At 37.5% G+C, this 24,615-nt stretch overlaps 1 protein-coding gene and 1 pseudogene across 4 annotated transcripts in view; both read right to left on the reverse strand.

Moving 5' to 3' along the window:
* Window positions 1-24,615, reverse strand: part of LRRK2 (leucine rich repeat kinase 2) — a 166,863-nt gene that overhangs the window by 15,035 nt on the left and 127,213 nt on the right. For all 4 annotated transcript variants that reach the window (XM_071221057.1, XM_053921621.1, XM_024575582.4 and 1 more), the window contains 10 exons: window positions 24,392-24,546; window positions 23,307-23,453; window positions 22,975-23,166; window positions 22,183-22,329; window positions 21,194-21,294; window positions 17,885-18,075; window positions 12,423-12,583; window positions 7,670-7,840; window positions 3,436-3,536; window positions 826-1,020 (listed from right to left, as the gene is read on the reverse strand). In XM_071221057.1, the coding sequence (XP_071077158.1) occupies window positions 826-1,020; window positions 3,436-3,536; window positions 7,670-7,840; window positions 12,423-12,583; window positions 17,885-18,075; window positions 21,194-21,294; window positions 22,183-22,329; window positions 22,975-23,166; window positions 23,307-23,453; window positions 24,392-24,546 (1,561 nt within the window). The remainder of the gene's footprint in view (window positions 1-825; window positions 1,021-3,435; window positions 3,537-7,669; window positions 7,841-12,422; window positions 12,584-17,884; window positions 18,076-21,193; window positions 21,295-22,182; window positions 22,330-22,974; window positions 23,167-23,306; window positions 23,454-24,391; window positions 24,547-24,615) is intronic.
* On the reverse strand, window positions 7,351-7,429 carry LOC112318693 (small nucleolar RNA U3; annotated as a pseudogene).

Here is a 24,615-nt window from a genome sequence, read left to right on the forward strand (position 1 = left end):
ATTTTTCAACCTTAAGGATAATGTTTTCGCACAACATATATTTCAAGGCAACAGTCAAAATATTAGGTTATTTTAAAAATCTAGAAATTTATGTTACATTTGCCAATACAATTTATCAATCCTTCCTGCAGAAGTTGTACTCAGAGCTCCTCTGTCAGTCAGGTGCGCCCACCCCCAGCTGCTCTGAGTGTTGGCTGGGGGGTCACACCATCCCTCTCCTTGTGCAGATGGCAGCTAAGGACCAGTTGTGTGTGGGAATGAAAGACTGGCCCCCTTGCCTGGTGAAGTGATAAATCTAGGCTGCTATTCACACTCCAGAGGTTTTCATAGAATTCTGAGAAGTTTTCATAGAACTCGTAGAACTCTTCTGAGGTATTCTGAAGCTAGACTTCCTCAGAAACTACACTTTTGCTAAGCTTTTCCTCCTGCTCTTTCTGGCTTCATACACTTCCTAAAAAGTTTTCCTTAAATCACTTGCATAGATTTTCTATCTTAGTCTCTGTTTCTAGAGACTCTGACCTAAGACACACATATACTGCGATTTCAAAACAAAACACATACTATGTAACTGCCTATGAATACTCTTGTTCTAGCAGAAAGCCAATTCAATAATACATCTAAATTAGCTTTTATTTAATTTCTACCTACATAATTTTTTAACTAGTATATGCTTTAAAATTGTCTAACCGCTGTGCTGTACACCTAAAATTAATACAAAATAATGTTAAATATAAACTGTAATTGAAAAATAAAATTTAAGAAATAATAATCCACAAAAAATAAGTTTTCTGTAGTATCTCTAATTTAAAGAGTATTTGAATTTACCTCCGAAGTGAGTCTTCTGGTGGTTAGGTCAAGAAAGGACAGCTGCCCTCTGTCTGCACTCCCGCAGCCCAGCCAGACGCTTGCGTTCCTGCTGTGATGACTCGTAGCGACCATGCACTCTACAGCGAAGTTTTTATGGATCCCTACATGTCCCATCAGGCAGAGTAAATCAGCTGAATTCAAAATGTCAAACACCTGAGACAGAAAGTTTAAAGTAACAAACAGCACACATCAAGTTAACACAAGTTCTTCTGAAAGATCAGATGCTTGTGCAGCAGGGAGAACTAAATGTTCCAGCTCTACCAGGAAAAACCTAACCCTGTCACCAGCACTGAGACCCACCAACAGCAATCGGATTCCTAATCCAAAACTATACATAAAGTTACATTAAAATAACACCTAATTTAGCCTGTGTGTGACATATACTCTTTTTGTATATGTGGTATGGTTTGTAACTGGAAAAGCAAGGAAAATCTGAAAAGAGCCAATGGCAGACAATTGGCAGGTCACTCGATTTTCTACAACAGAGACACATCACGTTGAAGATGAACGCTTGGGCCAAAAAGCAAGAGACCAGGTGAGGCCATAGGAAAGAAAATCAGTCTAGGGTCTACTCAATATAGAGAGTCTAATAAAGGTCCTGGTTCCCATACAGCTGGGACCCCAAAGGACGTTATATTCAGAGTAAAGGAAAACCAGAAATAAAGCCACCCCACATTCCCACTTTCACTGATTAAAGGCAAGTTGTCTTGGAACTTTACAGACAAAGAGGAAAAGGGCAAAGAACCTCGAGAAATTGTTATTAACAAGCATGCTGTCAAGAAGAGTTGTAGACCTTTATTCCCAGCCTCTGGATGGAAGAAAAAAACACCCTCGCACCTAGAATTGAGTTTAAAGCAACTCTGAGCATGGAAATCAGGAAAAAAAATATCTATGATCTGTATCCAGAATTATAAAACTTTATTGAAAGCAACTTAAGGATACCTAACTAGAAAGACAACCTACACTGAAGAAAAGAAACACTTCATATCATAAGGATATAATCCTCCCCAAATTGTCTACAGACTTAAGGCAAGTCCAATCCCAAGCACAAGGTTTTTCATAAAAGTTGACAAGTTATTTTAAAATTTAAAAATTAAATACAAGAAGAGCAAAAACATTCCTGAAGGAGGAAATTAAGTAGGGAAAGGAGACTATTATAAAGCTACAGGAATTAAAACAGGATGGCACTGAAGGAAGAATAGGTAAATTGACCAATGGAAGAGAATGTGTATGTCAATATGTGCATGTGTCTTTGACAAATTACAGAGTGAATGTGAAAATAATTCAATGGTGAAAAATGAAGAAACTATTTCATTGGTGAAGCTGCAAGAAGTGGTTATGCGTAAGGAAAAAAAAGAAATTGAGTCCAGTAAAAATGTCAATTCTGGATGGATTAAGAACTTAAACATCAGAAGCAAAATTTGTTAAGTTTTTTTAAGAAACAATAGGTAAATATTTTTGTGGCTCTGGAAACAATAAAGATTTCTTAAAATAGGACCAGGACCCAAAAGTAATAACCATGAGAAGTTGTTAAATTAATGTATATTAACATTAAGAAATTCTGCTCATCAAAAGGCACCTGACAGGAAACAAAAAGATAACTCAGAAGTTGGGGAAAGAAATTTGCAATGTGTATAATCGACAAAGAATTTGTATACACTACATAGAGAATGTCTTTTTCTTATTTCATTTGAATGCAAATAATTCTGAAAAATGAGCAAAAGAACAGGCATTTCCAAGAAGAGGAAGCGTATATGACCAATGAATATATCAAGAGATGCTCATACTTATTAGTAATTAGAAAAAATGGAAATCAATACACACACAATAGAACTTATTTGGAAAAAAATTAAAAAGAGAGTATGAAAATTTAGAGAAAAGACATAGAGAAATAGCTACCCTAACATAGGTGACGAAAGTGGTGAGCTGTTAAACTTCTTCAGAAAACAATTTGGATACTCACACATCCTATGATTCTGCAGTTCAGTTCCTGGTGCATATTAGAAAGCAATTCTCATACGACCTGCACTGTTTAATAATACCAAAAACCTGGGAACAATACTGATGCCCATGGACATGATCATGAGTAAATACACTGCTGTGAGCTCAAACAGTGGGATGTAATAACCAGTGAAGATAATTAATAGCTGTGTTCAACAACCTGAATGAAGCCTGCACAGTAATGTTAGAACAACTGAAAAACCTCAGAAGAGTACATTGTTGTGATTCCATTTTAAATAAACTATAAATACAGGACACTAAACTGAATGGCAAAATCATAAAGAAAAGCAAGGATTACCACAAAAGCCAAGAAAATGGCTACATCAACAGGGAAAGGGCAGTGACGCAATCAGGAAGAGGCATATGGCGGCTTCTTGGGGTGGTGGTAATGTTCCCTTATTGTGCATCTGGGTTGGTGGAGGGCATAGGAGTTTGCTTCAGAACTGTTCTGAACTGTGGTAATTTTATTTATACTTACATGTGAAGATTTTTATATACATGTATATATCTATATATATGTACTTGCCATTCTATACAAAATATTGATAAATTTGTCTATAATAATACCTGTGCAGAAGTAGGTCTTTCTTGAGGATTTTCTTTTAAACACCTTTCAATTAACTTCTCAACCATAGGCCATGGGGCACATCCATATTCTTTAACTGGATCTAAAACATTCAGAAACAGGCTAGAACGTTAGAAAAATCAGAACAATTATTTTATTTCCTATGTACATAAAAGATATTATGTACCAAGATATTGCATAACACTGATCTCTATAACCCTACATTAATTATGAATCTATTTATCAAAAGAGCTCATTTTGTTAGCATTATCTCTACTTGAGACATCTAAGAAGACTTGAAATTTTATGGTAAAAATAAGACACTAATACTAATTGAATAAAATAATACAAGGTCTATCCATAAAAAGTCCAGCCATTGTTACTTATTCTTGGATTCACTCCCTAGGAAAGCTTCTATTAACATGTAAAAGTCATGTTTTTCTATATGTCTTCATAGCCTTCATCCTACTATTAATTGTTCATCTAATGTCTCCTTACTCTGCTAGAATCTATGACAGCAGGAACACCATCACTTTATTTCTTGGCAGTCAGGACAGTGCAGAGCTAATTAGATAATAATTATTTACTAGATGAATGATTGACTGAAGATTAATATAGTCTGTCTGGAAAAAGTCCAACCATTGTTAATATAACTAAAATGGCTTTCATGACATCGATGTAAACTGGCAGACAAGGAGAGTGGAATGGAATGTGCATGTGTGAACAATGATGACTTCACTGTACTAGTCAGTGGGGGTGGTAGACATTGATAAGTGAGTATGTGTGTTGTGTGGCCATCACATTCCAAATAACTGAGTAAAGTAATCAATCTGTATCAAAATTTTTAAAAATATTTTATTTATTTATTTTTAGAGCAAGGAGAAGGGAGGGAAAATCAGAGGGAGAGGAAAATCAATGTGTTATTGCCTCTCATGTGCCCCCTACTGGGGACCTGGCCCACAACCCAGGCATGTGCCCTGACTGGGAATCGAATCTGCAACCCTCTGGTTTGCAGGCTGGTGCTCAATCCACTGAGTCACACCACCCAGGGCTAAATATATTTTTTAATAATTTTATTGTTGTTCAAGTACAGTTGTCTGCATTTATAACCCACCACTCCCTCCCACCCCAGCCCCTGCTTCCACCCCCCCACCTTGGTTTTGTCCATGTATCCTTTATAATTGTTCCTGAAAACCCTTCACCCTTTTCCCTCCATTATTCCCTCCCACCTCCCTTCTGGTTACTATCAGATTATTCTTAATTTCAATGTCTCTGGTTATATATTGCTTGCTCATTTGTTTTGTTGATTAGGTTCCACTTAAAGGTGAGATCATATGGTATTTATCCCTTACCACCTGGCTCATTTCACTTAGCATAATGCTCTCCAGTTCTATTCATGATGTTGCAAAGGATAGGAGTTCCTTCTTTCTCTCTGCTGTGTAGTATTCCATTGTGTAAATGTACCATAGTTTTTTGATCCATTCACTTACTGATGGGCACTTAGGTTGCTTCCAGCACTTGGCTGTTGTAAATTGTGCTGCTATGAACATGGGGGTGCAAAGGTTCTTTTGGATTGGTGTTTCAGGGCTCTTAGGATATAATCCCAGCAGTGGAATTACTGGGTCAAAAGGCAGTTCCAGTTTTAGTCAATATTCAGAAATCCAAAGCATTTTTGTACACCAACAATGAAATATCAGAAACAGAAATCAGGAAAAAAGTCCCATCTGATATAGCAACAAGAAAAATAAAGTACCTAGGAATAAACCTAACCAAGGATGTAAAAGCCTTGTACTCAGAAAAGTACACAACACTGAAGAAAGAAATTAAGGAAGACACAAATAAATGGAAATACATACTGTGTTCATGGATTAGAAGAATAAACATCATCAAAATGTCCATATTACCCAAACCAATTTATATATTCCATGCAATCCATATTAAAATACCAATGACATATTTCACAGATCTAGAACAAACATTCCAAAAATTTATATGGAACCAAAAATGACCCCAAATAGCTTCAGCAATTTTGAGAAAGAAGAACAAAGTAGGAGGGATCACAATACCTGACATCAAACTATTTTGCAAGTCCACTGTAATCAAAACAGCCTGGTACTGGCATAAGAACAGACACATAGACCAATGGAACAGAATAGAGAGCCCAATAATAAACCCAAGTTTCTATGGTCAATTAATATTTGACAAAGGGGAAAGAAGCATAAAATGGAGTAAAAATAGCTTCTTCAACAAATGGTGTTGGGCAATCTGGACAGCTACATGCAAAAAAATGAAACTTGATCACCAATTTACACCATACACAAAAATGAATTCAAGGTGGATAAAAGACTTAAACAGAAGCCTGGCACCATAAAAGTAAAGGAAAACATAGACAGGAAAATCTCGGACATTCCACGCAGCAATATTTTCACAGATATGCCCCCTAGAGCAAGGGATATAAGGGAAAGAATAAACAAATGGGATCTCATCAAAATAAAAAGCTTCTGCACGGCTAAAGAAAACAGCATTAAAATGAAAAGAGAACCAACTATGTGGGAAAACATATTTGCCAATGATACCTTGGACAAGGTTTTGATCTCCAAAATATATAAAGAACTCATATGACTTCACGCCAGGAAAACAAACAAAGCAATAAAAAAAAAAAGGGCAAAAGTCTTGAACAGACACTTCTCCAAGGAGGACATACAGGGGGCCCAGAGACATATGAAAGGATGCTCAGCTTCACTAGCCATCAGAGAGATGCAAATTAAAACCACAATGAGATACCACTTCACACCAGTGAGAATGGCCATCATAAACAAATCAACAAGTGTTGGAGAGGTTATGGAGAAAAGGGAACCCTAGTACATTGTTGGTGGGAATGCAGACTGGTGCAGCAACTGTGGAAAAAAGTACAGAATTTCCTCAGAAAAATCTGCACCAAATTTTGTCTTAAGCTTGAACATTCCTCCTTGGAGACTATTTGAGTGATACGGAAGGCCGCAGCTATGGGCAACTGGTGATTGGCAGCTTCATCACGACAATGTGCCTGCTCACACATTACATCTCCTGCAGTTTTTTGGTGAAACATCAAATCATCCAGATGACTCAGCCCCCTAGAGCCCAGATTTGTGATTTCTGGCTTTTTCCAAAATGAAAATCACCCTTGAAAGGGAAGAGATTTCAGACCATCAATGAGATTCAGGGAAGTACAATGGGGCAGCTGATGGTGATTGGGAAAACTGGGTGAGGTCCCAAGGTGCCTACTTTGAAGGGGATTGAGGTGTCATTGTCCTATGTACAATATTTCTTGTATCTTTTCAATAAATATCTATATTTGAATATTAACCCTCATATCCCCACAGTCAGTTTATGTATGTTTGTTTTTTGTAAAAGATATACCACTCTTCTTGTTGAAGTAAAATAGAAATCTAAAAGATTTCACTAGAAAGATAAAGTAAGGGAGATGACCCAGATTGTGTCTAAAGTTTATCCAAGTGAGAATAAATTTTCTTCTACTGGGAATCTTTAACGTCCCCCCAAAAGAGACAGTTAAAGCTATATCCCTGTGTGTGGTACATATTGCACACTTAAAAATATTTCTTAAATGAAAGGAAGAACAGAAAATATGAGAAACAACTAAATATATTTAAAAGAGTACTTTGTCCTGGGAACTGAAGTAATACTCAAGGAATGAATGACAATGTCCTAGAATTTCTTCAAAGCATAAACAACCATTCAAAATGAGACTTTAACTCATTACATACTCACTAATTCTAATAAATATTTACTACTAAAAATTATTCTTATAAAAATGCAATCTTCCATTCCTGCATATAAATTATTTCACTCCAAGAAAATGAAAATACGCTAGTTAAATGGGCATACAGCAACTTTTTATGAAAAGTAGAAGGCACTAAACCTGAAGTTTTAATAGCAATATCCTTTTCTGAGTATTCTTTTAACAAACTATAGAAATGATCCTGAAAGTATAGTCTTTGAGTACTCTTTTAAATATATACCAAATACAGCAATATTAACTTGGGATTTAAAAAAAGCCTGAAACTGCTGCCTTACTCATGTGATTTTTATTTATGTGTCACGGTATTTAAGTATATTCATGCACTAAACAAAAAATTGTCATCTGTGAAATAAATTAAGCATACAGCTAGACTTAAATAACTTAAAAATGAAGCTAGTGGTATTTTTAAATATCTATCATATATAAATAAAACTTACCTGGTAATTTTCCTTGTATTGCCAATTCATCAAACTCATTTGGAAACTTCAGACCCTCTGCTATCCTACCTCCAGATGTGAAAATGTCATACAGTAGTAAGCCAAATGAATAAACATCAGCCTGCTGGTTATAAATTACATTTCCTCTAGCAACTTCAGGTGCACGAAAGCCTGCAAGTAAACAGATATATTAACAAGTATGCTCCAACCAGAGCTCATATACCTAAGAGGTATGTAGTTAGACATATATGCTAATGAAGAGTCTAAGAGATGAATTCTAAACTAGGCCATGTCATCTCTATGAGGAGACACCTTGATCAAGCAATTAACAGCCCTGTCCCAAGACATTTCATCCCAAAGTCGATCTTGAAGAATAGTAAGGGTAAAACTTCAGTAATATATTATTAAGTAATGTTAAAAATTAAAGAAATGAAACATTATTGGAAAAAAACCTTGCCATATTTTATTCCCATTCCTAATAACTATTCCCACGAAGTGTTTCAAACAGAGGAAGGGTCAGCTTTCCTAGACTTCAAGTGACTTCAACTTGGCTAAAATTCCAATGATCTCATTATTTTGGGAACTTGTTACTCTCCTCCTTCAACCCAATAGAAAAATAAAAGGGAAACCATGTCTAAAACAAATAAAATCCTTCTTTCTCATGTGACAGTCCAAGTCTAAGATTCTGTTAAAGGAAAATAAAATCTTTCATTCCACAATAGAGATAAATTGCTTTTAAATTCCTCAGAAAAAGGTAATTTCAACAGTATTCATAATAGTAAAAATATCAACAATCTAAAGAATTCCAGCCATAGAAGAAGTTTAATTAAAATGTATACCATACAACAACTTAAAAATCATTTTTAGATGACATGCTATAACGTAAGTGAAAAGAAAATGTAGGATATAATTCAGAGTAGACAAACTCTATCAAATATGTAACAAAAATCAACTAAATTAATTTTCTTTGCTGTGATAATGGTATTGAGATTATGTAAACACAACAAATATCCTTATTCTAAGAAGTACATGCTAATGTATTCAGGGATGACATAGTATGATGTACTTAATTTCAAATCTCACCTTCACATACACAGAGAGCAACAGAGAGAACAGTGTGGCAAAAGTTTACTGATGAATTTACGTGAAGGGTGGATGAGCATATATTGTACTATTCTTTCAACTCTTCTGTAGGCTTACACATTTTCAAAATAAAAAGTTGATAGAATGTGCATAATGAAACACAACAAAAGAAATACATCCAAATGTAATGATGAGTATGTCTGTGTACTGAAATTATGGTTTGCTTTTATTTTCTTTTAATACTTCCAAGTTTTCTACAATGAACATATATGATTCTTATGGAGTTTAAATACACAGCCAGAACAACATCACGAAGTATTAATTCACGGCCTTCAATGACTGAATGGTTAAATTTGGAAACAGTTCTATTTGACAGGGAGCTTACCAGCAAGATGAAGGTCAGTGGTCCTTCACCAGGCTGGCGGGTCATGAAGAGGCAAAGGATGGGGGTGTCGAAATTGAGCATGATAGCCGCTACTATACTCATCATTGACATTTAACATGAGCCACATTTGTTCACTATCTTCCTCTTTCTACACACAAACACATACTTTTACCACTTCTCCACATTTGTCTCTCTCTCTCTGTTTCTCTGTCACTGTCTCTGGGTGTGTGTGAATGTGCATGTGTGTATACAAGTACATGCACAGATACACATGTTATATATAACACAAACATATATAACTTTATTACACTCCATATAAAATTACATAATTATATATAATATTTCACATATTATATTCAGTTTCAGATACAATATTTCAGCCTTAAAGATACGATGTATTTCCTTAGAATAAAAACATTTTCCTACATAGCCATAATATCCTTCTCAATCCAGAAGCTAAAGAATTGTGTGAGTAATTAAGATAGTTCTAAAATAGACCCCTAATATGTGCATCCTTATCACTGAGGACTTCCCTAGAACAGCAATTGTGCGCTCTTGTAAAACTTTTATCTTACATTTAACTGTACTTGTTACTATGGCAGTAACAGGGAGAATGCATTTTCATCAATTCAATGTATTCGCCCCTGAATCTAATTTGGGATGGAAACAAACACTTCCAACATTACCTGCCCTTGGGAAAGACTAGAACCAGGTACACTCGCTGCATCTTTACGAAGGGACGATATGGCCACGAGACCTACGGTCTAACACTGAAATGATCTGGGGTGCTTGTGCAGCACAGTGACACACTGTACCGATACCCTGTTTGGCTCCGATGGCCTGGGAGACTAGACATGTTAAATGCTCTCTGAAACCCCAAATGCACATTGTTGTCATGACTGAAACATGTCACTCCACTTCTAGCTGAGATGGCATAACACTGGACTCAATTTATCATCCTGTATGAAACCGTGAAAAAAATCAGACAAATATATATGATTGGACATCAGAAGCACAGGACAGTGGCCCTGAGAGAGAGCAAACAAACAAGGTAAGTCCTCTGAGTGCCCCCCAAACAGTCCCCAGCCCACACAGTACAGGGAAGGGAAATACAAACAGAACCATCCCCACCCTCTACCCCCAGAGTGGAGAACACAAAGTAGAGTCCAAGAAGGCAAAGGTAGCTAGGACTGTCCAAGGTGGTGTGCTAAACACCGTATCAATTTCTCATTTAATTTCCACAACAATCCCTTAAGGCAAATACTGTTTAGTTCTTACTGCAAAAACCCAGGAGAGGAGCTAGGTAATTTCTCCAGTCTGAGCTAGTAAGTGGTAAAGCAAGGATTCAAACCCAGACAGACTGACTCTACACCCCATGTTTAATATATTCCAGACAGCCGAGAGTTTACTAAGGCACATCTATCTCAGTACCTTCAGAATCCACTACAGTGCCTAGAATGTGCACCACTACGAAAGATCAATGCAAAACAATTGGCAGCACTTTCATAAGTTTGAATATAAGGCTAAACTCCATTCATGTTTACTTACTCTCAGGAACTTTTAACGTGGGGCCAGAATGAGAGCTCCTGCTCCACACCTAAGACAATAGAACTGTGAAGGATATTACCCCTGTGAATGCTTTTTCTAAAGCTCGACATGCTACCTAATATATAGTCAACATTGAAAAACACTTAACTAAAACCCTTCATGTTCCATCAGTCACTTAACCCATACCAAGTTTCCTGCAGTTATCTGAATAAGACAAGTCATGTTATATTTTATTACCTTTTGCCTGGAATGTCTCCTCCCATTCTTTTTTTCCTTTTCTTTTTCAAGCCTCCAGCTTATTTTTAAGATATAATTCCAGAATCACCTTCTCCATGAAGGAAGTCTTGTTGACTTACAGCTCAGTATCATTTGATACTTGGGACTATTACCACACCTTGAACTAATTCTCCTACTGAAACTGACATGATGCTTTATGATTATTTGCTTCCAGCCTTAATTTTCTTGGCAGAATGTATGCTTCTGGAGGGTAAAATGTACATTTATTCATGCACCTTTCCAAAATTCACCATGAGAGTAACTGTTAACATACTTGAGGCCATTGCAATATGCCAATCCTTGTTCTATGCTATTTGTATGGATTACTTCATTTTACCCTCAGACAGTCCCATGAGATAGGCATTATTTTCCTCAACACAATTTACAGAAATGAAAACTGAGCCCAGAAAATGAATCTTGATGAATACAAAACAGCTATTAAGTAGTAGCACCACTTGGTATTTGGTTAACTTTCAATAAATTACTGCCAAATGCATGAATAAATAAATAAAAATAAGGATAATTTTTCCTTGGAGAATTACCATAACAATTGTTAAAATAAATGAGAAAATATGGCTCATTTTCTAAAAACTATTTTTAGAAATAATTTTTCAGATAGTCTTGGTTTAACAAATGTTATGAGTATTAAGAAAACATCCATTGATCAAAAATATGAGAAATTTGTGAGGTAGATCTTATTATATATCATATAATACATAGAAACATATATTTTCTTTCTTTTTTACTTTCGGAGAAGTATGAACAGAACCTGTTTCATCATCTCTATTGGATGATAGCGTATAACCAGAGACTAACATTTTGTTTACCCAAAGACTGTTGCATTTCCATGGCTGAGATGAAGCCATCAGTCAGAATCCATCTCGGTCAACAGTGCAACTGTCACAGGATCCAGAATTAACTGTCACCCCCAACAGGATGTAATACATCCATTTGAGTTAAAGTTAAAGGTCTCCAAGTTACTTCAAGTTGACAGTATCCATCCCATATTTACCTTTTAAAAAGTAGACAGACACTGCACTGTGGTCCCTGCCAATAACGGAACTGTTCCAGAGTTATGAAAAAGAGTTCATGAACCTGAACTAGGATTGTCTTGTTTTGAGGTAGGTGTCAACAGTACCCAGTTTTAAATGTTTGCTGTTCCTTTTTATCATCTGTGGAGGATGCAAACGCTTTAAAAGTCCAACTTTTAAAATATAATGTGATGGAAAGATTCTTCTCTGTTCCCCCCATCCTGGAAAATTACATGAGTTAATTTTTTTGCCCTACAGAATACAACAATCAAAATTACAGTGTACTGGGCACAGCCACCCACACACCGAGTGTAGTGTCTAAACACAGTGAGCTAGGCTCCCGTGTTCTCCTCATTCTCCTGCCTCACAAGCTGAAGGCACTGGTTTTCCATCTTGAAGAGGGAATATTCAAGTAAACCTTATCACCTACCCGGTGTGCCTTCTGATGTTTTTATCCCCATTCTGCAGCAGTACTGAGCGATCCCGTAGTCAGCGATCTTGGCAATGATGGCAGCATTGGGATACAGGGTGAAAAGCAGTACATTGTGCGGCTTCAAATCACGGTATATAATCATGGCTGAGTGGAGGTACCTGCCAGAAAAGGCACAGGCGATCTCATCAAAATGTGATTACATTATTATACCTTTCACCATGATTTCTTTAAACATGTATATCCATTACGCAGAACATTAAAAATCCTGGGCTAAGTTTGACCCTCAGAGTTAAGAGATACTGGAGAAGGAAGTACAATACTATTGTACAAAGCAAAGCTTATTCTTTTACAACAGCAAAAAACCAAAATAAAACAGAGTCAGAACAGGTCAGTCCTGATAAGTGAGTGATTTATACTTCAGGCACAACCACTCCAAACAGATTACCAATTTTGGAGACTTTTCTTGAGTTTACCTTAATAATTACTTAAAAGCAATTCCAAATTCTGTCAATGATCGTATGAGTATTTTAATTAGTTTAAAATGTAAATGTGTTTAATAAGAGTTGATAGGGTATTAAAACTCCCATTTATGTAATAGTTTTGATTTGTTTAAAACCATATAGAAGTTTATCTGAGATTCTTACATTCCTTCAATTCCATTTCTCTTTTATTTTTTGACTAAAATTCTTCCTAATTTTTGGAACATATCTTCTGCTTTTTAATAATAAATACTAACTAAAAGACTTTCTATATATCAATATTGTATCCTTTTGAAGACCGAATTTACTTTAAACCTAGTTCTATTATAAATTAAGGTTGACAAATAACATTTTGGAGTAAGTAAAACATTTTCTTGGGAAAGGTGACTTTGGGTGACTTTCCTTTTAGAGTGATCCATCCAACCATAAGCAACTAAAGTTGGGTATTGCTGATAAATATTCAAAACTAGTTAATATAAAAAGAAACAAAATAAAATTTTAACCTGAACCAGGTCTTGCCTATTCTGGAAACTGCTCCAGCTACTAAAGTAACTCTATCACTGCCTTTCCTTACACATGCACAAAATTCAGAAGTGCTCCAACTCTGTCTTCCCTGTCCTGGGATATCAAATTTGGTATAACTCTCCATGTACTCTTACAAGTGTATCATGGCCTACATTGCAAAAACAACTTTTCAGAGATTTTACCAGAGGTAAATTTAAATTTCTTTGTTTGTTTGTGCTTTGGGTTTGGGATCATATTCATACTCCCTTGCTGAGTACCAATCACTGCCACAGGGTTTAGGAGGAGCAGAGTGGGAGCAATAGCCTGCAATTTCCATTACGTGACAGCCTAGAGTATATGCATCATTTAATTGCATCAATTAATGCAGAAGATTCCTTTTCTTCCAGGATGTAGTTAGGAAAGTTGATAGTAGGCCTATTCACTTGAGTATACATATTTTTGGCTGATAAATGGACTAATGAAGTTGACCTTAACAATAAGTAATAGGCTTGAAAGAAAAATTTACTGAGGGCTTACTGAAAGGCCATTAGTCACTCTTGCCCTACTGAAGAGAAAGCTGGGAGAGTAAGACGAGAAAAGTTAAAGCCAAGCCATGCGTAACTGAATGGCATCCAAATCCCTCACGGCGTGTGCCTCTTACAGAGCATTTACAGAGTGTAGATTCTTTCGGAATACTTCAGAGGTTAAAAAGTAGTTACACTTAATTTGGAATAATATTTGGGAAGGAGAGATTATCTGGGTTAGTTAAAATGTTCAATTGTAAAATTTAATCTTAAAAAGTACAGTTTTAATAATTTTTAATAGACTCACAAATTAACTTGTTAAATATTAGCAAGTGCAGAGCTTGCCTTACTGAAAATATTTCAGCTACAATTTATACATTCTGTGACAATGAGCATTATTAAATATTTTATTTAAAAACTTGCATTTTAAAAACACAGTCATTCATGAATCATGATTACTATCAGCGTACCCTGAGGGGTCACAGTCTACAAGGAGAAGCGGGCTCTAACAAGGTGGCGGATGTGTGGTGAGTGCAATGTCTGGGAAGCCAGAGGGAGAGAAACACTGAGGTAAAGATACGCAAAGCAAACTCTCCCACTATACTATACATTTTTTAACTGGTAAGAGCAATACAGTTGCTCTACTTTTCCCACTCCGGCACCTAACACCAAGTCTTGCATGGAGTGGGCTCGAGGAACATGTCACCAAGGCCAATTGCTCACAGGGCCGTGGAGCTTCATTAAGGAGACAGGATGTGAGCGAAATCCTGAGGAAAATGAGTTCTCTAGGCAGACAAATTTGTGGAAGAGAAGAATGACAAATGCAAAGACAGACACGGGTGTCAATGAAATGTTAAGCATGATTAGAATGCAGAGTGAGGGCAGAGGCTAGAGAGGCAGGCAAATGGCGTCCTTAACGAGTTCTGATGCTACGCTGAGGCATTGGTATGCACTTTGTGGAAAACCTGGAACCACCAGGCAACTTCAGGCATAATTAGATTTTTATTTTAGAAGAAATATTCTGATAATTTCCTGGAAGTACTGGACCAAGACAGCAGTAGTGGCATAAAAGTAAATAAATAAAATTTTAAAATAATGTCAAATACTTAGTACAAAATCTGGTGCACACATGGATGCTTACTTTGGGGGGAGGGGCTTAGTCTGGATGTGATCACAAGGATCTTTGTTGGCAAGTAGAAGACACAAAAGAAAGAACAGATTGATGGGGAGAGGAAGTAGCAGAGACAGTAAATTCAATTATGGACACATTCAAAGAGAAATCTATGGGAAACATAGGTGACTGTATCTTCATTGGTAGTTGAGAATTAAGAAGGATTGACTGTGGGAGTGGGGGAACAGGGTTGGGGTGAGCCTTGGGGAAGAAGCAGGACAACTGTAACTGAACAATAAAAAAAAATAATCATAATAATAAAAAAAGAGCTCAAAGGAGCAGACTGATTAAAGATGTAAGCTAATAGTCGGAGGCAAGACTGTGGAACAGAGAATATGTAACGTAAAGTTCTTGTATGTCACTCAAAACAGCTCCACCCCTTAAGGGGCTCCAAGGAGTGTGCTCTTATTGCCCCTTTCTACCCTGTAGTTGTAGCTCTATGCTAAAATATATTTGGGAAGGCAAACCTTAATGCTGAGCTTTGCTTAGTGCTAGGAGAACACTGATAGCTACTGAAATCTACTACCCTCTTGGGCACAAGATCCAGAAAGCTGTCTTGATATTATGCTGAGAACAAATCAAGCAAATTATAGGAAAATACATTGAGATTTCATTTACTTCATCAGAAACTGCTGGATTTGTTTTTTAAAGGGAGGTCTGGGAGAACCAGAATAAGTTATTTTAGAGATGAGGTCTTTCAAACAATGCTGAAAGAAAAACAGCAGTTCTCCATTTTATAAGTGAACAGTTTGGGGATTACGTGGAAGAATTAGGGGGAAAAAAAACTAGCTCGTGGAGTTAGTTAAATTAAGGAAGTGCCCGAGACAGCTCTAAAATACTTGAGACTTAGTTGCACTTCATCTAGATTCATTTAGCACAAGGTTCCCCCTGGTGTTCAAAAGCAGATACATCAACCCAAGCCCAAATCTGCATTCCCGTTTCATTAATAATCTGTACGTTTTACAGTGGTTTCTGGACTCTTTCAGGAAGGGAAATCTACTTATTGTGTGCACTTATTATATTCTCTATATGTTATCAAGAGCTATATCCTCTTGGTTTGATTTGGCTTGTGAGCGGTGTTTGTTTTCCTTAGTGCCCACTCCATTTCATTTCTGGATACTGCCCAAAGGGGACAGACACGGTATTTCAGAAGGGAAGGAAGAGCAGGCAATTTGCATCCATTGTGTGGCAGCTATGGCCAGGCAGTTTTCCTCCCTCCCTCCTCTCTCCCTTTCTCCCCAGTGTCAACGCATATTTACCGAGGCTCCGCTGTTCCAGGTGCTGGGGATGCAACTGTGCATGAGATTAAAAGTGCCTGCCACTGTGACACACTTAGACTCTAGTGGCAAAGACAGACAACAAACATGTTGTAGAAAATAAGAACATAGAGAATATCAGTCTGCAATGAGTGGTATAGGTACTAGAGAGATATAGGTACTCAGGGACATCCTCTCTGAGGTAAGAGCTGAATGACATGAGCAGCAAGCCAAAAGGATAACCGGGGATCAGGCATTTCTCATAGAGAGAAGACCTGGTACAAAACCCCGGCATGTTCAAGAAACCTCAGGGAGGCAACAAGCTGAGCACAGTCAGTAAAAAGTGAGGTAGGAGAGAGTTGAAAACAAGAGATGGACTTGATCCAAATTCCTGGTACAAAAAAACGCTGGGTGAAGAAAGACTCTAGGAGGCAAAGGTAACGCAGCGAGGCCAGTCCGGGAAGGAGAGATGGCAGGGGCTTGGACTCTGGGAGTAGGGAGAAGTTGTGAGGAGGGCTGCAGTGAGATACATTTTGGTAGCAGAGCTGAAAACACCTGCTGAGGGAGTAAGTGTGGGCTGTGAGAGAAAGGAAGGAATGAAGGATGACTCCAAGGTGAAATGATGAGGTGACTGGAGATGAGCAGCCATGGGGGTGGGAGAAATCAGGACTTTAATTTGGGCTGTCTTCAATTATTACCAAAAAAACAGTCACAGTTTAAGACTATTAAAAATCACTCAAGAATATAAAATCACAGACACTAAATGTATGGAGCGACGTTTATCCCAGTTGTTCGGTCTCCAAAGACCATGGCTTCTCCACTCTGCCTGCCTGCCTGTCTAGGGGTCTGTCCAGCCGGGTCTGGCTGCACGGTTGGTGTACCTCTGAGACACATTATGGTCCAATAGAACACCCCAAATCGCTCTAGTCCCTCTATAAAATATGAACTCATCATTGCTTATTGTATTATCCACAATAACTGATACTTTCTTTAATACTTTGAAGCCCAGCCTTTAGTTGTTTAAAGGAGACAGGTCAACATAACATCATGGGCTCTCTCTCTGATCAGATAGGTTGGTTAGATCATCATCCCCATAATCCAAGGTCATGGGTTTGATCTCGGGTCAGGGCACATCCAGCAACCAATGAATGCATAAATAGGGAAAATAACAGATCAATGTTTGTCTCTCTCTCTCTCTCTCTTTCTCTGTTTCTCCGCCCCCCCATTATCAATAAATTGAATATTTTTTAAATTGTTCACTTAAAAAAAATAGTTCATGGGCTCTGGAGCAGGACTCCTGGGTTCAAAATCTACAACTAGCTAGGAGGTTCCACATGATCTTTGTACTCTTGTTTTGTCAAAGTTTAAAATTTAATCAGAGAAATGGTAGTTTTTCACTGCCATTTTCTTGAAATGTTACTAGGGCACATTGTTAGTGAGAAGTGCTGTTCTCGGAGCCTGGGAGTAAGTTCAGCCTAAGACTTATCATCCACTGAATAGAAAACCACATGACCTGACGAATTACCTCAAGCCATCAGCCACGTGTAGTGCGATCCTGTGCTGCAGAGTTCTCGTGAGAGTGGCTTTGTCCTGCTGCAGCAGGCGGTCCAGGGAGCCCTTGGAGGCCAGCTCCATCACCAACATCCGAGGACGAATCCCAGCTGCCAGCAAAGATATTAAGCTGGGGTGGTGGAGGTGGCAAAGCACCACCAGCTCCTGCAAAGGTCGAAAATCATTGAAGAGTAATACAGTATCAGCTCTGACCCAAGGGTCTCCTTCCCTAAGTGTACAAACACTCTGAGCATGGTCTTTTCCTGTAATTAAATTATAGAAAACTTGCTGTTTCTTCTTTGAACTTCTTTATATTTTTACATTTCTAGGAATTCACACCTGGTTTTGAAGTTCTAGCTTGAGTTAAAATTTTAAGTTTTATTTTTCCTGATTCTGTGCTTGTACTTTTATCAGAACATTTAATGCAGAAACAGAACATACACGGGATCACACGAACAGGTCACGTCAGTCTTCCCTACTGAATCCTAGCTAGCTGCAGAATCGTCTCAGCCCAGGATTCTGAGAAGCCACTGCTAATCAACTGTTAACTGCAAATCATCTCTTAAACTGGAAAACTTTAACTGGAAAAGTTTACTAAGGCCACAGAAATACATGCTATGACCCTCCCCTGAAAACTCCACAGATAATATATGGTATCACTCTCTCTTGAAAAATCTAATGACTTCTTGTATTCTTAAGTTAAAAACATTGCAAGTATCTACAGAGCCTTTGTGGCGTGACCTGGGCTCACCCCAGCCCACCTCTCAGACCCCAACCCCTTTCTCTCTGCTCTTCATTCACTAGCCTCTGCCAAACTGGCATTCATTCAGCCCTGGGCACATGCCCAGTTCCTTCCTTACAGACGTAGGTTCTCTGCCTTCGTGGATCCCTGTGCCTAGAAATCCCTTCACCATCCGCAAAAATGAATGGCTGAAAGCTTCTTGCCATTCAGATCTTAGTTTAAATACTATGATTTCCACAGAGATACCTAAAGCAATTGCCATCTGCAACAATTTCACTCCAACCCAAGAACTCAGAGATACCATTTTAGCTTAAACAAAGAGGTCTCCATTTTGATACCACCCTTTCCTAGACCACATCATGTGAGACTTTACAATCTGGTTTATGATATATTCCTGCTTTTTAATTCCATATACGCTTCATTCTGCATATTTCACTTTACTCTGAGCTGTAATTTAGATGAAATTCACAGCTTAGCTGATTTTAAACTGATTCACATTTTCAACTGTGATTTCTGCAGCTCTGCTTCTTAACAACCAGCTTCCAAGATGAGAAGTGTCAGTGCCAACTGCGTTTGTCAGGAAACCGAAGTGTGGAGACATCTGCCGGCTGAACAAGAAAGGCCGAATACCCTGAGAGGGGATTTTCCGAGAACAAAAGTTTCAGACTGTAATCGTCTATCCTTCGTACATGAAAAGCCTTTTTCTTCTATGTCTGATTAGCTCAGTTGGTTAAAAGTTATGAGAACAAGTCAAGTTAGCTCTGTTTCCTTTCACAGACACAGACATAACCCTAATCCAAATTTTCCCTTAGAAAAGCAGCTCAGAGAGTAGGAGAAGAAAAGAGTGTAATAAAATGACCGCAATTCACAACCACCGGCAGCATGACCTTCAAAGTGCAGCACCAAATACGAAAGTGTTTTCATTTTTTTTGAATCCTCATGTAAGAATATGTTGATTGATTTTAGAAAGGAAGGAAGAGAGAGAGGGAGAAAAACATTGATGTGAGAGAGAAACATCAATCAGTTGCCTCTGTACACACCCTGACTGGAGATCAAACCTTCAACCTACTTCATACCCTGGCTGGGAATTGAACCCACAACCTTTTGGTGTACCAGAGGATGCTCCAACCAAATGAGCCATTCAGCCAAGGCCTTTTCTTTCCTTCCTTCCTTCCTTCCTTCCTTCCTTCCTTCCTTCCTTCCTTCCTTCCTTCCTTCCTTCCTTCCTTCCTTCCTTCCTCTCTCTCTATTTCTCTCTCTCTCTCTCTCTCTCTCCTTTCTTCTTTCTTTTTTCTGTTTTTTGAAAGGAGAAGCATATCACTCATACTGTACCGTTTCTAGTTCTTCTACCGTTTCCCTGGCTCACCTAGCTGCCTATGCACTAATCCATCCTGCATACATTTCTAGTGTTCTGATTTCCAACAGGGTTTCCTGACTGAGCACATTACCAAAAATTTGAAACATACATTGAAGAGTAATGGGTCAGGCTGAAAAATAAATTTATATGACAAATTGTCTGCAGATTGAAAGATATTGTGCCCAGATTTGGCTCATGGACTTGCTTCTATATACAAACTGTTTATTAGTTTATTCCTGGAGCGATAGATGTGACTTTTGGTACTGCTAATAAAAATTACTCCAGGGTATTTTGCACAGACATAAAGTTATTTTCATTATTTAGAGTAATATATTATAAATGTGCATTTTCTAAGTCATTTATATTCAGAACCAGGAACAAAGTACATTTTTAAAATAAACTGAAGGAAAAAGAGTGAATAGTTTCAAAAATACAATAGAGTTCTGATAGCAGACGGCAGAATTCACATTGGATTTCATCTCTCCTCTCGCCTTGTGTCTCTCCCTCATTCCCACTGTCAGGAAAACTTCAGACAAAACAAATAAATCCCCACAGCACCCAAAACAAGAGAGGGTACTGTCTGGCATGACCACTCTCGCTTATGCATTCAACAACCATTCACTTTTATTTCATCCTAAGAGTACCTTGATTTTTGCTCAGCTATATAACGTTCACCCATGGAGCCCACTAACTTTAGGGGAAAGCGACCCCAACTCCAGTCTCAGGGAAAGGTGGGAATATTCTAAGTAATACCATCTTTATTACCACAGTGGTTGGTTCAGTAACACGGGCCTACCCCGGCCAGCACACAGCATTGCCCTGAATGTAACTGCTTGTTGAGAAAAGAACATGCAACTTAACTGAGGCCAAGAAAAGCTTTTAAGTGGGCTACTGTGTATGGATTTTAGTTCCTTTGAAATACAAGACCTCAAAAGGAGAACATTCTTTTCTTCTGTACATTTCGTATTTAACTGTGAAGCCTGGAAACAAGAATTCTCAGAAAACTGTCTTTTCTTTGTTTCTTCCATGAAGAAAGGACAAAGTTGGATTTCATAATTAAACTTAAGTAAACTTTTGGGGGAAGTATGGTTATCATTTTGCATTTTCCCAAACATGTGCCACACAAGGGTTCCAGGAGATTAACAATGTAAGATTTCATGTTATAATGTTACTGAATTTCTTACTTGTCTTAACAGTCTAAGTGATGTATGTTTATTAAAAATCTTTACAGCCACTTCTTCTCCTTCATAGGTTGCTCGATAAACTGATCCAAAACTGCCATCACCTTTTGAAAAGAAAGTACAAAGCACATAAGTGAATCTGTCCAAGCAGAAAAACTAAATTATGTCTGTTGCAATTACACCTGCTGTATACTTGAAGATAAATATGACCCACTTGTTTCACTGAATCGAGTTGCCTTTAATGATTCTTCTTCCTTCTTCTGCTCCATAAATTAAGAAGCAGCTGAAGATTTTGCCCTTACTCTTCCTATCTTCCATCTACATACTTCCCACTCAAATACCTTGTCCACTCCCTAACTTAATCTCTCCCTATATAGAGAAAAATTTCACATTTTCACAAGCTACCTGCTGAACTATATTGACAGCTTCGTGTTGGAGATTTCTATTAGTATGGTCCTCCAAATCTCAATCCCATTCCATCAAAAGGCACATTCATTTTGTTTCCTCCCAATGATTTTCTATTCCATCTTCCAAATATCTGATAAAACAATGTTTGTGTGCATTCTGGAGTGAAAGTTGAAAAATTGTCACATCTGTCTTCCCCATGCCTAGCCCCGAAGCTAACCGGCAGTACACTTTGTCATTCTGAGACTGAAATATGGCTGAATCACTCAGTTGAAAACTTCTTTATCTGCCTTCCAATCCCTCCAATTGAAGTAAATGCAAGGACATATTCTACAAATATACGTGCATCCATACTAGTCCTATCCTCACTGAACCTGGTCTACAAGAGTGTGCATGAAGTAAGTGTGCATGAAGCATGCTAGATCTGTAACATGCTATTATTTTAAAATACATCATTCCAAAGGAAAAAAATTATGACAATTATATAAAGATATGAAAAAACAAAATACAATTACATTTGAACACTGTATAGATTATTAGAAAAAATGCATCCTAACTTTAATTCTCAAACCAAAAAATATAGTTACCTAAGAGAAACTCTGGAGCTTGTTCAAATTCCAATTCATCACTATTCAACATAATATTTCTAGGAAGGTCAGCCAAAATCAGGTCAGGAGCAATCTGAGATATGGGAATGGTGAGCCTCGGTTGATCTGGATTGACTAGGAGGTCTCCTGAGAAGTACGTAAAACATTTTAAAAAAACCCTTCAAATGATGTGTATAAATTTGTGATTATGATTTTCAAAAGTTTTCTATTATTTCTAATCAGTCTCTGAGATTTTCTTACAATCCTATTTTTCTCTAGGAAATTTGAGAAATTTTTAAAGGTTAAATTATTATCTACCTATTGGAATTTTAAAAACTCATAATTGGGTTCACTTGTTAGAAAGAATTCAGAATTGCCTTATACGACCCAAAATCTGACTAGGAAATTATCTATTCTCTACTTTTGCCACATCAATGGAGCAATTATTACATGGCTGACATGTTGCTAAGTGATTTCCATGAGTCATCTTTTTTAATTTTTATAACAATTTTATGAAGTAGTTTTGGTTAGTGTTACCATTTCACAGATGAAGTTATGTTGCTCAATGCGCCAGTGTTCGTCCTCTCAAACTGGCACTCTTCTGAGTCTACAGCACGTGATCTCACTGGTAACAAATCTGATCTGTCTTTCTGAGCTGTCACCGCAATTGCATGTAGTGTCCTCTAACTCACCCCTCATGGGGAAGAGCGCTTTCTACATTCATTATGAGACGCACTTTACAGATATCGAAAGATCACTTAAAAACATTTGTTAAGTTGTGTCAAAACATACCTTCTTCTGCTTTCTTCATCAAGTCATCAAGTAAGATTTTTTGATGTTCTTCACCATCATTAAAACTATACAATGCCCATTTCTTCAACAAAGTTTCTCCTTCACCACAAATATCAATCTCCAATAGCCCAGGAAACCACTCTTCCATGAGAGAATCGATGTGGTCCACAACTTGGCCCAGAAGAATACAGCCTACGTGACCCAAAGAGGAGCTCATCACCACCCTATCTGAACTTGATTCTGAGACAAAGCTAAATAAGAGGAACTATGAAGTTAAAGAGAAGTTTAATTCTTCAGTGGTAGAATTCAAAGTTTTGAATTCATTTCCTTACCTTTTCTACAGGAAGGAACTGTAATTTTTAAGAAGCTCTCTGGGTGATCATCTAAGACTTCAGACCCTACCAGACAATAAGCTTCAGGGGACCAGTTCAAGTAGATGCCCTGTCGCCAGTACATTCTATTTGGGCGAAGTGCTCGTTCTGAAAGAAGTGTAAACAGACCCAGGTGTAGCATTAATCATTAACTCCTCCATAAATTAAAGGAGAAAAAATCACTCTACACATCCCAATGTGACAATAGAGATGCATTTATTTTGAAAAAAGTGTTGGAATAATCATTTACAGTCCATTAAATATGATGCTAAATATCGTATCCTTAATTTTATAATATTTAAAATAAACAAAATGTCCAGTAGACAACTAAGATAGATTTCAGGTTCATGATGTTAATTAGCTTAATATGCTTAATAGATGAAGAAAGAGAATCATAAACAATGTCTCATAACTTTTATAAAGAAGTTGGTGGTCGTGCTACAACCAAGACTTCCTGAATGTTTTAATGCAGTGTAACTACCTACATGCTGATTAATTGCAAGCAAGGTATGGTTTATTTCAAAACAGAGTAACACCTGCATTATGAAGACCCATTTTTATTCTTTTTTTGTAAGCCCCTCAGGGGTTGTGCAGCAGAATGGAGCTACCACAGTCCCAACACTGAATGGTCCGAGTGTAACTTTACTAAGTTACACTTGAGTAAAACTCCCAGCTTCGTGGTGGTCATTCCTAGTGTTTCTCCATTCACTTGTGTGTGTGTGAGAGTGTCTGTGTGTGCATGTTTAAACCAATGACTCGTGGTAACCCACCTCCTAAAATTATTTCTTCTAATCTGCTTTGGCTTAGAAAGCAAGGTATTCATACTTACTATAAATGTGTCTAAAATATGAATGAAATGAAAAACTGATGGATTTTCCTCTTGACAAATTGCACCCACTTATTTGAGCACATGTCTTTATATTGCCCAACCTAAAGTCTTATGAGCCCATTTTCAGATTTGCTGGTGCCTTACAAATAAGTGACATGTTAATTTTAATATGCTTTCCCCCTAACTTCTCTAAGAATTGTCTTCGTTAAATACATACCTCTTCCTGAAAGCATGTAAGGTGAAATTTCCAGTAATCGACTGATTAATCTTGACCAAAATCCCATTGGAAAATAAGGCATTTCATACAGTCGAATGATAATTTCAGAGTTCTCACAATGGGGAAGTTCTATCACAGGCCTGTGGTCAGACAAACTAAATGAAAAAGGACACCATCATTATAGAGTTTCATAAAAGACCCACCCATGTTGACCAAAGTGCTTT

The sequence above is a fragment of the Desmodus rotundus genome, chromosome 3 (assembly GCF_022682495.2).
Source record: "Desmodus rotundus isolate HL8 chromosome 3, HLdesRot8A.1, whole genome shotgun sequence".
NCBI lineage: Eukaryota > Metazoa > Chordata > Mammalia > Chiroptera > Phyllostomidae > Desmodus > Desmodus rotundus.